This window comes from Lytechinus variegatus, chromosome 18 (genome assembly GCF_018143015.1).
Source record: "Lytechinus variegatus isolate NC3 chromosome 18, Lvar_3.0, whole genome shotgun sequence".
NCBI lineage: Eukaryota > Metazoa > Echinodermata > Echinoidea > Temnopleuroida > Toxopneustidae > Lytechinus > Lytechinus variegatus.
Window position 1 is genome coordinate 4,630,734 of NC_054757.1, and position 16,310 is coordinate 4,647,043.

The window sequence follows — 16,310 nt, forward strand, 5'->3', positions numbered from 1 at the left end:
TCGAGAATTAGACAATTACACCACTGTAAAAATGTCCATCCTTTCTGCATCAAAATAACAAGTATTGTTTAAAAAAAACCAACAACAAACGCAAGTATTTTCGGTCTTTACTTCAAAACACTTGCCTGACTCTAACTTTTACTTGCCCCAGGCAATCGGGCGAGTGCTTACGTAGCACCCTGCGTGGAGTAATATGATTCTGCCATCAAAAGCCAAGTATGCGGTAACTACAAATCTTACTACACATGTTCGTTTCATCGTCTCAATCTCGGTAGAACTTGATATCATCAAATTTGGTTCTACAATAAGCATATACAGCACCTTATATTACAAAAATAGAGGGCAATATACTACAAGCTTCCAATTAAAGCTGAAATAAATCTACAAGTAGGTTCTCCAAAATGGCAAAGAATATCCCCATACACCTGACTTTTCAATGGCATGAATGACTACATAAAGAAGCATGGATCAATGCCTGACATATATGAAATGTTTTCCTTCCATTCAATGTCTATATAGATAGTATAGGAGCAAAGAATTTGTGGCATTTTCATATTTACTAGAGAGAGAGAAAGATACTGCTTTGTGGCCCAGTGGATAAGTCTTCTGACTTTGAAACAGAGCCATGGCGTAATTTCCTTCAGCAAGAAATTTATCCACGTTGTGCTGCACTCAACCCAGGTGAGGTGAATGGGTACCCGGCAGGATTAATTCCTTGAATGCATGAGCGCTGAAAGGCAGCAAGAGCTAAAGCCAGGGTAATAATAATAATAACAACAACGCGCCTCGGAATAGAATATTTCTAGATAGATGGTGCTATATAAATGCCTATTATAGAAGGAGTGTGGGTGAAAGCATATAATCTCTGTTGTGTACATTCCTACCATTTTTAATGGTAAACATGAGCTGCTGAGGAGCTGTGCCAACATGTACAACAGTTCTTCAGTAATCGCGAGAACGAGAAGGGACGGACAAAATGCCTCCGACAAACCACAAACGGTGGGTGAAGGCATAACAATGGTTTAGAAATTTCCTTACTTCAATGAAACAAGCACTTACATTGGAACTAGATTGTAACATCAGGTTTGCTCTTATAAAAGCAGAAAAAAATTGAGAAAACATATTGATGAAAGTTTGGTGAATATCCACCAGAGAACATAAGGGTCATGAATTCTTGATATTTTTAGTTTGTGATGTCGTACACGAGCAGTAGCCCTATACTCATGTATAAATGTGAATTCCAAAGATTACCATCACATTACTCATTAGTTAATGATGTCATATATGAACAGTTCATACTGATTTTACATGTGCATTTTCATCAGACAAAATTTCATACATGCTTCTATGAAAACAAATACAAACCATTAGGTAAATGGAAACTAACTGAATCTATATTATAAAGTGGGGGAGCTGCTCGCATTTGACAACACAAAATAAAAACTTCATGATTTTTACATTCTTCCTGAATTTCCGGCACCATCATAAATATCTACATGAAATTTTTCTGCTCATAAAACAAACTTGATATCAGGGTGAGTTCTTCACCTCACGGTAAGATTTCTCGTGATAAATATATATATAAAAGCCTATGTATCTAGCACAAAAGTTTCAAATTTTTTGAAACCTTTCAATGTATCAGATACCTTAAACAGAAATACTCTTGAATGTATAGTATACAGTCTTGATTTTTGCAATGACTTATATCTGTTTCCGCATTTTTTGAAGATAATTATAAGTAATAAATCCTCAAATTGGCAACACAGCGACAAATTAAAAACTTTTTGTTTCAAATTGGCTTTTAGTTACCAAGGAAACTATATCACCATTGCCAATTTGAAGCATCATCCAGAGAGATTAATGATCCTAACATTATTTTACATAGCACAGAATAACCCTCTAAATGCAATTCTTCTCCATATTTCTACTGAAGACACAAAAACAAAACTCCTAGTGATTTTTAAAAACCTTGTCGAGAGTCGACAAACTTGACGGGAAAAAAGGATTGTGATTATGGTATTGCATATAATAGGCAAACTGGGAATAGAAATCCGAACATTACAAGACCGGCATACGAAGAAAATCAAGGGAACAGGGCTACAGGGCCACCAGATTGGGCATCGGATCCTTTGATGGGCAAGTAGATTTCAGAAAGCCTGCCGAGCTGATCAAGGCCCCGCTAAACGATGCTTGGCCATTGACCTTAGGGATGATTTATACGATTGATAACACACACTAACTGATGCAATTGATCATAGAAATCAGATCCCACGGTCAATCGCCAAGCTTTACATTACAGAGCCCAGGCATATTTTAAAACGGAGATTCCCCTCCATTCCACGCGACGATTAGCACATTGCAAATTTGTTTGTCCATTCTCTGGCGGTTTTGTTATATTTATTCTTGTCCGTCTTGTAGATGCGAGCGATGTCGGGTACGAGCGGATCGTCTGGGTTGGGGTCCGTCAGCAGAGAACAAATTGACAGGAGAACTAGTGGAAAAAAACACAGAAAAAGAAACAGTACCATTTTAATATTCCCAAATTAATAAATCACGAATTAACACAAAGTTAATTATAAACATGAAAAGAACGTTCTGCAAACATTAGTTGCAGCTGGCAACGCTTTTAAAGAAACATGGAATTAGGCTAATTTAATGTTAATTAGTAAGCAGAACATGTCTTAGACTTTATATTCAAGCGAACTTCCAGTTGTGCAAAGTTTATTTGTAATGACCTTGAAATGAGTTCAAACATTATCAATGAAATAAGTATTTGTAAATAAAAATGTCCTGAATGATTCAAGTGGAAAATGCATTTTTTGCACTTCCTGACAGCCATATTTTTTTTAATATTCTTTTTCCAGTTTCTTTAAAACTTTCACGATTCTCCTATCCTCATTTTTCTTCTTTCACACCAAACACTTTGCCCGAATTCACAAAGGTGGTTTTGAAAACCCACCGTTGAATCCATGGTTTATGCAGATTTCCTGTATAAATTACACTTAATTTAGTGCGTATCGGGTGCGTTTATAAAAAATTCCATAGCTGATGCACGCTTTTGTCAGTGCGCTAAATTGACGCCTGTTACCATGGTTAGATACGCTATTTTTATTCACGAGTCCACTGTTTGAAGAGTGGACTCATGAATAAAAAAGCGTGGATAACCACGGCAACAGGAGTCCATTTGGCGCACTGACAAAATTGCGCATCAGCATTGGACATTGTTTAATATATGCGGTAAAATAGGCCCAATTTATACAGGAAATCTGCATAAACCATGCTTGGACTAAACCGTGGGTTTTCAAAACCACCTTTATGAATTCGGGACTTTATGATGTAAGGATGAATTCCCTTTAAACTTAGAGGCATACCTTTTGAGATGGTGAGAGCCGGTGACCATTGTGATCGAAGGATATCCAGACAAATGCTTCCGTTGCTGTTTATATTTGGATGGTAGATTTTTGTTGTAAATGCTACCTACAATTCAAATTATCAATGAAATATAAAGAACTTTTTCAATAAAATATATGACACGAATGGCCATAAAGAAATTTCAGTCAAGTATACTTAATTTGACAATATCAGTCAGTAGGCAGGTACGAATATGATGAGCAAATAATGTATATCATACATCCAAATCCTCTTGTGGCCATATCTTTCTCTCTTTACCTTGACAAAATCCTATGAATCAGGAGACTTTTCTTCTTTTAGAATTTTATTTGAATATTTTATAAACAAGTTGAGAACCAGTGTGTTGGCTCAGTTGGTAGAGCGTCCGTCTCACAACGGGAGGTCGGGGTTCAAACCCCGGCCGCGTCAGACCAAAAGATGTTAAAAGATGGAAGTTGCTGCTACACTGTACCCTGTTTGGCGTTCAACGATTAAAGGGATAGAGCCTCGTCGATCTGGCGCTGCACAGCGGCTGCCGGGCCCACGATCAATTGGGAAAAGCAAATTTTCGGAGTATTTCATTTCATGTGTATTTCGAACAATAAAATATGGGTTTTCATTTTTTCATTTTTTTTTCATTTTACAGTGTATGTCATTGCACCAGAGTACATAACACATTCTATTTTGGTACATTTTTTATAAGATTTAAAGTGAATTTCATATGGGCTTTAAGACAGCATTTTATTCCGAAAGATTTTCTGGCTCCTTGTGCATTTTTAGCTGAATCCACTTTTACACCATAAGTCTTAAAGTCAGTAACTTTCTTTCACAATATCATCTACAATATACACTGTACAGCATCTTGAATAATGCTTTGCATGAGACACGAAGATTAAACTTCCTTGCATCACATCTTGCCCACTTTTGCGTTCTATATTCCTTGTAACCAAGTTTTTGAAGGTATTGGAGATATATCTGCATACAATGCAATAAAACATTTGCTATTTGATGAAACATCCAGTTTGCAATGTCAAAGAACTCTATAAATTACTACATTTCCCAATTTCCTTCAAACTGTGCTTGCCCCACGAAGCAAGAAGGTCCTTGTTGAAGCCCATTGAAAACAACATGGCCAAACTCTATAACAAAGGACTATGATTGCATCTAAACCAAGGGCAAACCACAGAGAACTGCTATCTTAGCATGCAGTGTGTAATGGCCCCCTTAATTTATACCATCACTTTCACCTAGGGCCACAAAAAAAAATTCTCACTGGTTGCAATTACATATGGTCAGAGCCATTTTGTTATCAGCCCCTACCTTTTGATATTAGAACGGCATTGTCCTTTTCCCCATTTAAATCTGTTATAAAGACCCATTTATTTTTAAAAATGTTATTTTAAAATAAATGTTTAAAATAATGTATAAAATAACGTTCACAATATGTACATGTACAGTAGTTGCTAAATATGATATCTTTTCATTAAACTTTCTAATTTCTATGTATTGATGTAATTTTCTCTATTTTGTATGACATATTTTAGGTCTGTTGTATAATTCATTGATTTGATATTTGCAAAGCACATGGAGAGCCTACACTGATTATTATATATACCCTAAACTAATTCCAAATATTATTACTATTATTATCATTCATACTTACTCTTGGTGGTTTGAAGGGATAGTCTGATGGAAAGTGGATATTTAGAAAAAATATACCACTCTCGTATGCACTGTTTGATGGTCCCATGATTGTTGCCTGCCAAGTAAATACTGCAAATGAGGGAAAGGAATGGATAGTGTATTAACTTTAATTATAAAACGGGTTCAAGGATGTAGCCAATGGTGAGTGCGTATTCAAGTCACGTGTTCATGCTTTAATTATGCGCAACCTTCCAGTCGTGCATTTTCGTGCGGCACTGTGCATTTTTTGTGCAGCACTATGCAATTTTTGTGCAGCATTAGTTCCAATAGCACGTAAAAACTGATACCCGTTCAGTAAAAAAGAGGCTGGCTAGGATTTTGATGCGCTTACTTAGGCGCGCATAGTAGATACGCCTGTGATGTCATAATTGATAGTCTTGTGATCTCTTCGTCTGTGCGATCGTACACAAGTTGGAGGGATTGGAACAAGATTTCCATGAAAAATTCTTTTTGCCGACCCGTTTTATAAAACAATTAATGCACATTTTAAGATTTGTGATGTTAGTGACGATGCGAGCAACTCTCGGGCATTCACAATATTATGCAAAAGCACTCGGCGCAAGCGCCTCTTGCTTTCGCATAATTGTAAATACCCTCGAGTGTGCTGTATCGTCATAACACACTCAAAAATGTGCATTAATTGTATATTAAAGCTACACATACATGTACCATCAACATCTATAGTTATAATCAATATTAGTATACCAATAAACAATTTCACGTGCCAGACACCATGTGGTTGCTGATTCCACTCTACTGAACTATATGTATTTGACTATACGTTTCATGTACATGTTTTGTTATTTTTTTTTCTAATTTTTTTTGTTATTGTATTCCAGAGCCTCTATTAAAGTATAACAGTGTTTGACCCAATGACAGAGTCACCCTGGTAAAATAAGACGTAATAAATGAATAATTAAATACATGTAAATAAATAAATATTAAATAATATAATAAATGAAAAAATAGATAGATAGATAGATAAAACTTCAGAAGCTGAAGGGACAAGACAAAGTCAAAGCAGGATGTTCAGTTGATGAAATAAAACATTATAGAGTGACACGTTTTTCCTCAACTGTTGCAGAATTCTAAGAGTCCACATGGTGGTGAACTTACTTTCAGCTATATTTTTTTGGCAAGTGTGCTTCCACTGACCACAATACTCCTGGAAGCCAGTAGGACTGTAGGAGTATCTAGGTCAGAGGAATGTCAGAGTACCGGTAACTCTGTCCAGTCAGGCACTACTCCGACCTTTCCTCCAACTGGGCTTCCTCTGACAAAGACAGCCTCACATGTTTTTCACACTGCATTTCCTTTACCCCATACTATCTTTTTTTGTTTTTCACACTGTTTTTCTTTGCCCCAAACTATTTGGTTAGCTGGAGTTAACGCCTTAAGCCCAGACTATCGCACAGCTCATGAATATTGATGATTTTACCATACAGAGGGTGATCAACATGCAATTTCGACTTCTGTGATTGGCTAATGCTTAGCCCCACTTTTCCTTAGCCCAGTTTCATGACACACTGCATCTCTTCGCACCGCAATCGTGGTGCTAGCACCACAAGAAGCCGGCTAACCCTGCTTTTTTGCAGCGTCAGATAGTACCGTACTATTTACCATGCTAGCCCACTTTGCTAAAACCCAGTGTGAAAACGCAATGGGCTAAGCTTAACCCCAGGAAATTGGTTGGGCTAAGGGGGGTGGGTTAAGAAAAAAATTGTGCAGTGTGAAAAGCATATTAGTCTTGGTTGTGATAAAGAGAAATATTTTTGGAAGTTAAATCCATGCATAATAGAATTTACCCCGACTAGGATTTCACGTCTGAACAAGGCTTGTGAGGCTTCCCACAAGAAGCCATGTTAGAAGACAAACAATAAAAACCTGTGCATTATTAATTTAATGATAAAACCATGACCAATCATTGTTTTTATGGTCTAATGCACAGGTTTTTATTACTCGTTTGACATATATAATGTATGTAATTGCTTGTAACGTCACTATCATCCTGCAGAGCAAAAAAAATGCTAATTGAAAGTCACGCAATTTTATCACAAGATATAAACTACATGTATCACCAATTCTTAAAGCAGTCAGCAAACCTCACATTTTCAAAATCATTCATTATGTACTTTTTATTATCCTTTGCCAGGATCATTTTTATCTCAAATTCAAATAGGGAAAATTCTCAATTTGTGCAATGATTTGAATTACCCGGTATGGCATTTGGGGAAAAGTTATTGTTCAATGCCTCGGTGAATAGATTATGATTTCACCGCATGCAAAATTTTATACATGTACGTTTGCACTTGTCTATTCACAGACAAGTGCAAACGTACATGTATAAAATTTTGCATGAGGTGAAATCATGATAATCTATTCACCGAGGCATTGAACAATAACTTTTCCCCAAATGCCATACCGGGTAATTCAAATCATTGCACAAATTGAGAATTTTCCCTATTAAAATTAATCGCACTTTCTAAGAACGTAACGATCTAGACATTAGAAAATATATGGAATACATTTATCGATGTCATCGATGTGAATAAATCTGTAAACTGTAAGTATAAAATTAGTTTCCATTGACTTTTTGAAGTTATCAGTAGTTTGCCTTTAAGCTTCAATCGCAATTCACGCAACCGCTACGGCTGCGTGACCGGAGAAGCGCTAAATAGACATAAAATGGGGTGCATTTAGCAGCAATTTAAGCTCGTCGATATTCATATTTTTGATAGCTACCGCGCTTTGCGGCACCAAGGCCGCTGCGCAGCTTTCGTCGCTTCGCGCCGACAAGCGTCAGAGTGAACCTGGCGAGAACGTTGTATTCACTAGATCTGTACATGTCTTACTGTGGGAAAGGGAAATGAAATTTGATTCATTGATATTTGTGTTGTTTACCCACTGGTAGAGTACAGGGAAAAAAATACACGGGGGCTGGGGGGACATTTAGCCCCCAAATGCTCAAAAGAACCCTGAAAACTAGAAAAGGAGCCCTGCAAACTAAATGAAGGCAATACAGTTTTGCATTGGCACATGTGCAACACACTGTATAATACATGCATGATAGCAAAGGTGCATTTTCTATATCTAAACTTCCTCTTGCCAAAGTAGTGTCAGTATGTCATAAACCATACTTAGACAAATATTGGGTCTGAAATGCAGGGGTCATTTTATGTATTCAACATCAACTTTATACGAAAACTTGCTATTACTTTTGGTAAATTTTCATTTCTTCATAGCTCAATGAGCAATATTATACTATACATGTTCAGGTACATGTAACTTTGCCTGGAAAATGTGCAATGCCCTTGCAAAATTTGATCAGTTTCTTTTGGAACGCAGTTTACTTGGAATAATTCTGGTCCAAAAATTGCCTCGACGAAGGTGAATATTCGAATTATGGAAGGTCAACTTAGGCAGAGTTACCTGGGGAGCGTTTCTTGACAGGACTTGTCAGAAATTTTATCCGACAAGTCCTGCTTTATCCGACAGTTACCATAGTAACAGTGCCTCTCAGCCAATCAGAATCAGGAAAAGATGTCAGATCTGACAACTTATCGGACATAAATGCTGATGAAACGCTCCCCTCTATTTACATTTTTCAATTATAAATCATTTCAAAATGGGGAGTTAAGTGAGAGGGGGAGGGGATACTTACAATCATCATTCACTGGGCCAGCAGAACATGATGCAGGCGGGTCCTTTTGAAAATCATGAAGTTCCTAAAAAGGGGGGAAAATGTAAAAAATATCAAGTACCGGTATCAATTTTTGCCCTTCATCAAATTACAGGAGTGCAAATAAATCAATACTGTACATGGAAATTGTAAGGAAGTCCATTGTGAAAGCAGATGAAATCTTATAGTGGAGAAATTTGTAGGCTTTATTTTACTAACAATATTATCCCCCACCTTACTGCTCCACATGTGTATTACATGTAGCCCTGTAATCTCTGTAGTCTCAATCTCATTCTGTTTTATCTTCAGGGTCTCTGGGGGACTAATACCCTTTTCATAAACCTATCCTCCAATTAGCCGCCTAAGAGTAATGCGGATAATTCAATTAAAATTGCGTTCATAAAGTCCGAAAATAAAAGCCGCATTATTTTTACGAGCGCCCGTCCTGAAAAAGGCGGATAATCGCCATGACAATTGGACACGCCCCCTCCGATGCGGTTGTGTTGGAAAAGGGTGACCTTGTGACCGCACCATGGCAATTATCCGCATTATTTGGAAATGCGTTCATAAACTCAAAATCTTATCCCGATGCCGCTATTATGCGGATAATAGCAGCATCAGAGTAATGCGGATAACTCTTGTCCTCCTCCAATTTTACGACCAAATTATGCTGCTATTAGCCGCCTAATTCATTTTAATTGGGTTTATGAAAGGGGTATTAGAGGCCGTTCTCATTAAACTTTCTAAAACTAGTTCACTGGAAACCGATTCAGGATCACACGAAAGTGGTTTTCAAAATCACTTCAGGTAAAACGATCTTGTTGCTATGGAAACGCTCTCAGTGAGGTGACACGTTTCGCGCGAAATTCAAAACTGCAGCGTAGGCATTCTACACCTGTCTTGTGGAGTCGTGCACTCAAAATGTGCGAAGATCGCTTCCCGAAGAATGGCTGTGTCCTCAATTACGCTAAAACCAGTTTAACAAGGCAAACCGATCTTGAAAACTACATTGTACATCGCGAGGTGGTTTTCTGAACCGGTTTGGAAGATTGCACCCAAGATCGCTTTGACCGTTCTCACTACGCGTTAAACTAGTTTCCACTGAACTAGTTTTAGGAAGGGAGTGAGAACGGTGTCTAAATGTAAGGTAAAAGATGATATTAAACATACTAAAATTGTGGATTGTGGATTGTGAACTAAACAAACCCTTTTTGAAACATGCATCAAAATAATTTTGTGAGAAGCTTACAACAGAAAACAGGAAGTAAAAGTCAAACAATTACTTAAATGGAAAATGACTGTAAAACAAATTTATTTGTAACAATTGTACTGGTCTAGATATAAAGTTAATTTGGATAATAGCCAAAAAGGAACTTAAATACACAATGAGTATGGTTTTGAAGTATGTATTTGTCAGAGATATAAAAAAGTATAACACTAATTGCCTATAAAAGGCTTGATGTTACAATTTACATTATGTACAGTACAAGGAAATTTTTACTATACATGTATGATTTTGTTATTACCGTGGCAATTGTTGCTTCATGATTTATGATCCATGAACTGTAACTTTTGATCTGAACATGAATAAATCTATTCATAGATTCAAATTGTTATGCTCTTACATGGAGTTCTACTCACTAACCCCTTTGTAAAGGAGCGAGATCGAGATTGAATCCAACAGAACAGCTCTGCTGTACATGTTGATAAAAAAATTGGTCTGATCTACAGTGTAGCACTAAGACTACCGGGTGAGTCCATAAAAAAAATTGACACCTCACAAACCCCCAATTTAAGGAAAAAATATGTCATGAACACATAATTAATGGATGGAAAAATGTCTTCTCCTAAATAATTTGATACCATATTTATGTGGTATGTCTTCACCCTTGGATAATCAGTAGGTATTCTTTGCAGTGATGTAAATTTTGACTTGGGCCAAAGTCAGGCATGACTGCAATGAATGAATCCAGATCTGCCAATGGTGTCAAAATCCTTCAGGAGTTGGTCAACATATTTGTTCATCCATTTTCAACAAAATTAACTTGAGAATTGATATTAAGATGTGTTTATTAAACAAATACATAGTATAATGTACATTACTGATTAGGTGTATTGAAATGGATCTTAATGCAACCCTTGTAGGATTATGACATCAGGATTCATTATTGCAGTAGTGAAATAATTTGGCGCAAATCAAAATTTACATCACTGCAAGGAATACATGTACCTCCAGGTCATCCAAGCGTTACCCCATACCACATAAATATGGTACACAAATTATTTGGGAGAACATACTCTTTCAGGCCATATATGATAATTATTTGTTCATGACATATTTTTTCCCCTCAAATTGGGGGTTTGTGACATGCGTCAGGTTTATTGTGACTCACATGGTATAGTTAGATTGCCACGCAGTGTTCTTCATGTCATAACAGAAAAAAAAATTAAAGCTCAGAAAAATCTGTCTGTTTGGAGCTGCGGAGCTGGAGGACATGGATTGCATAGTCGTGCGTGGTCTAGTAGGCAAGTCGTGTTCTAGTGTTTCTGACTTTCGCCTTTGAAACAGAGGGTCATGGGTTCGAATCCTAACCATGCCATATTTTTTCTCAGCAAGAAATTTATCCACACTGAGTGGCACTCGACCCAGGTGAGGTGAATGGGCGCTGGGTTGGAAGAAATTCCTTGAATGCTTGAGCGCCTTATCAAGGTATCCTTGCTAGAACCGGGGTAATAATAACATTATCATGTTAAACAGGACCCGCTGGTAGAACAGTTGGCTACCCTTGGGTAAAATATGACATTATTTTGTTTTCAATATTATTATTATTAGTGTCTGTCTCCCTCATGGGTCAACTTTGTGTAGTGTCAAACTGTCAAAACTGATATCATCAACAGAAAAAACCCCAAATTACTCAGTATGGTAATTTTCTTAAAGGTAAGGTCTCAAATTGTGAAAATATTGGCAAAATATCAGCAAATATTGGCAAAATATCAGCGAATTTTGCTATCAATATTACCAGTTTGCACGCAGAGGTTTCCAAATAAGTAAAATGTGGTATCAACCAAATTTATGGCATTTAACTTTCATGTGATATAGAGATTGGGGTTAGTTGGAATGCATGGTAAGTTGAAACAATGTAATTTTCTTTAACACTTATACATAAATTCCTACAATACTGCCCTCAACAGCCATCCACTACATGTATACAACAGACAACAAGACTGGTGAAGCTAGGAAGGAATGTTTCTTTTTTAACCTTCTGAGTAATATTTTTTTTTCTTTCAGAGAAGTTTATTACTCAAGTTGGCCAGTTCGAGGGTATAATAGACACTTGTACCTAGCTATAAAATAAGGTTATTAATATGCCTAAGTGAAGTCCCTTTTGTGCTGTAAGCTTGTAAATGTCACATGGGTCTATGGAGTTAGTTGGAAGAAAATTGAAGGGTCTACATGTATTTGGAACAGCAAATGTGTTGGTTTAAAGTCTTAACTTCAATATATTTACTAATTACATGTAGTTGCCAAATTCATTACCCAATGTATTTTTTGTTTTGCATGCTACATGTAGTTGCATTTTATTGGGTACAGTACCACACTTTGTATCTCATGTTTGACAATAATGTTTATTAGTTCTTAGCATAATTTACCTTTTCATTCATTCAGTTCTGACCTTTAATTGTTATTGTATGGTATAGATAAATAGTTCAAAGTTCAGTTTAAGGTGTGTGTTCCTATAATCATCCCCAACGTTACCCCTACATGTACCTAATGAGTAATAAGATTTTGGCATCATACATTTGTCATGAAAGCCAGTAAGCCACTATTTATATTTTAAAGTGTCAGCCTCCATATCCATTTTATTACCAAATTACAATTAAAAAACTATATTGTATAAATAATTATCTGATTAATGTCACATGTAGATTTGGTGCAGAAGTACATGAAATTGTTGATACACTTAGGGCAAGTCCAAGAAAAGGTCACCCTAGAAGGCAAAATTTCATCTTTAATTTAAGAAGTTATCTTTGGTGGGGTAAGAAAGTGCAAATGTTAAATTTTAAAATTTAATTAAGAAAAATCTGATAATATGCATATTTATGCTAATTTGGGGCACCTAATTTGCATAATTGGTAAAATGGGCGTTACGTAAGGGACAATTATAAAAACTCATATAAAATAAAAACAAAACTTGTGAGATTTAGTCATAGACCTGTGGGACATGGACCCCCTAACATCTTATTACTTTTTGGGGAAAAAATGTGATGTCATCTAATTAATTATGCAAATTAGGTCTTGTCCAAGGATGGAATGTCCCATACGTAACATTTTGAGGATGTTTTTTAAAGTTATTTCTCATAATACAATACTTGCATTCTTGCATCTCTGGGAAGTTCTAATTTATAAAGTATGAAAATGTTATACCCCAAAAAGTTTCAAAAATAGAGTTTACTTTTTAATTAAAAGTTAATTAAAAAATTGTTACGTATGGGACAACATGTTACGTATGGGACATTTACACACAATGTCAATGGGGAGATTTGTGTACAAAGTGAATGGAGAAAAAAAAATTCAAGAGTGCTCTAAAAAGTGATTATTTACCTTTTCTTTAGTTTTTAAAGACTGATTTGTTATGAATACTGATTAATGAAAACAATTGAAGTGAAAAAATTGTGAAAATGGAAAAATATGAATAAAATAAACAATAGAAATACATAAGAAATTCATGAAACCATGAAAAACAAGGAAAAAAATGTTGAAATGGCTAATTTCCTTTTCAGTCATATCAAATATGTCTCAATAGAACATTTTAAAAGATAGAAACTCTTTTGTTATTTCCATATTTTAAATTATTTCAATTTGTTGAATTATGGGGGAAATTGTGTACGTTCTCTATGGGGACAAAATGTCCCATACGTAACTGTCCCATACGTAACATGTCATTAATTTGTTTAATTAGAGTCTGTAATTAGAGGGATTTGGCTTATGACATGAAACTTGCCTTAGATATACTAGAGTATTGTGACTTCTATAACACTAAGTTACAAGTTGTCAAATGAAATACTTTCAGAGAATTCTCAACTTGAAAAAATTGTTTTAAAAATTGTCTTTTCTGCGTCCCATACGTAACGGCCCATCTTTTCTCTCTAAAAGGTCAAGGTCGAGGTCATATGCCACCATTTTTTCCATGATTATTCTTCTCCTAGATGTCTACCATCATGAGGGTATTCAATCTAATCAAAGTCAATTAACACTATTTTTCAGGTCATTGAAGCCTCTGAAATGTCCCATATGTAACGCGCGCGAATTCTTGGACTTGCCCCTTAAATGCTTCTAAAATCAAACACACACAAAATAATATGCACAATTTTACTACACAGTCAGCTTGCGTGACTGTATATAATGTGTAATAGAAAACATCCAGTTCAACAAATCAGAATACATACTTTTAATATTTTGAACATGAAAAATAAGCAAATAAGCTACATGTACCGGGTAGTATTTTCAATATAATTCTTAATTGACCATGCAGTGGTCCAACTTTAATTACCCCTTATATGGGGTAAGTGTGAGGGTGTGTGTGTGTGTGTGTGTATTTGAGTGTTTGTCACACATGTTTCAATCAGATATGATTATTTATGTCTGGACCAACCTTCCACGTCACCTTCTTAAAGGTCAAGTCCACCTCAGAAAAATGTTGATTTGAATCAATAGGGAAAAATCAGACAAGCACAATGCTGAAAATTTCATCAAAATCGGATGTAAAATAAGAAAGTTATGACATTTCAAACTTTCGCTTATTTTCAACAAAGTAGTTATATGAACGAGCCAGTTACATCCAAATGAGAGAGTCGATGATGTTACTCACTCACTATTTCTTTTGTTTTTTATTGTTTGAATTATACAATATTTCAATTTTTACGAATTTGACGATTAGGACCTCCTTGCCTGAAGCACAAAATGTTAAAATAATGGAATCCCACGTGTTCAGGGAGGAATGAAACTTCATTTCACATGACAATGATGAGAAAATAAAAATATTTCATATATATAACAAAAGAAATAGTGAATGAGTGATGTCATCAACTCTCTCATTTGGATGTAACTGGCTCGTTCATATAACTATTTTGTTGAAAATAAGCGAAACTTTAAAATGCCATAACTTTCTTATCTTACATCCGATTTTGATGAAATTTTCAGTGTTATGCTTGTTGAATTTTTCTCTTTTTATTCAAATCAAGTTTTTGTTGGGGTGGACTTGTCCTTTAAAGATGTGACCAGGGCTCTGCATCAATTTGAAACCTCCCCACAGCTTGTATTACAGGCACACACCCCAACGCCCAGCTGTTGGAACACTTGAGATGGTCTTGTTCGAGGTGGATTTTTTTCAGTAACCATCATAGAGTTACAGAATTTTATGGGTACATTTGTAGCCCTTATGCTTTAAGCTGATATATTGATTAAAAATTGAATAAAATCTATTTGGACTTTGCAGCCATTTTTGTCAAAAATGTTCCAACTAACCACAATCTTCCCTTTGTCTGCTTGTCCAAAACTTTGCAAAACGATCGTGTACCAATTAAGTTTAAGGTCACACTTTTTATAACACTTTTTCAGCCGATCGCCATGGAATTTTGAGATCGCAATAAGAGCAAAACCCTAGACCTAATTTATAATTCCGTCAAGTGAATTTGACTTTGGGATTATGATTTTGATTAATTTTGGGTGAACTGTTGATTAATGATTAAAAATCAACTTCATGGTAATTTTTAAAATGTGTGTAAATCATGGTCACCCCATCATAAGTTTAGTCACTGTAGTACTAGTACTAGAGTACACTTATTAATATATGACTTTTTTACATGTTGCCTCTCTTAAACTTTAAGTCTCTTACTCTAGTCTTAGCAAAAAGTGATGGTTTGCTAGTGGTTTTTTAGAGCAAGTATTTGTCTAAAAAAAATAAGTGAAGTGTATCTAGTGGAAGTGTCTAATTTTAAGTTGTTTTTTTTTTGTTTGAATGAGTGGTCTACAATTAAGAGATTTATTTTTAGATCTTACATGTATCATCTTGTCTCTAGTTTTACTGACATCTAACACTCCCTTGGATTTGACACATGATACACATTATATCACTAAGTCTAAGTTAGAGACACAGGGCCTTGCCTAAAACTAAAAGCTAATTTATGTTTAGATACAATGCTGCAGTGCAGAACATCCTGACACTTGATTCACACACAAACATCCATGATCCATTCCAATTTCCATGCACTGCACTGCACGTCCAGAAAAAAAAGTCCAAAACAAAAGTGTGAATTGTGACTGTGAATATCTACTCACCTTTGCTATTCTTTTTAATGCCATTGCGACTATACAGTAAACAGGTTCTAAAGATTGTAAAAACGTAAATAAAGGCACCAACTGCCCAGAATCTAGTGAAACTTGATCATGGAATCGTTACTCATTCGCCTTTTCGTTGTCTATTTGTTTGTTGTTTGCGTATTTTACGTGCAATGCAATTGCATTGCATCTCTAGCT

General features: G+C 35.7%; 1 protein-coding gene across 1 annotated transcript; it reads right to left on the reverse strand.

Moving 5' to 3' along the window:
* Nucleotides 1–1,405: 1,405 nt before the first annotated feature.
* Nucleotides 1,406–16,310, reverse strand: LOC121431905 (ubiquitin-conjugating enzyme E2 D1-like). The gene is made up of 5 exons (XM_041629685.1): nucleotides 16,113–16,310; nucleotides 8,756–8,819; nucleotides 5,054–5,163; nucleotides 3,372–3,477; nucleotides 1,406–2,491 (listed from the first exon to the last, which is right to left on the reverse strand). Exons 1-5 carry the CDS (start codon nucleotides 16,134–16,136, stop codon nucleotides 2,349–2,351), a joined length of 447 nt encoding a protein of 148 aa, XP_041485619.1. The 5' UTR covers nucleotides 16,137–16,310; the 3' UTR covers nucleotides 1,406–2,348.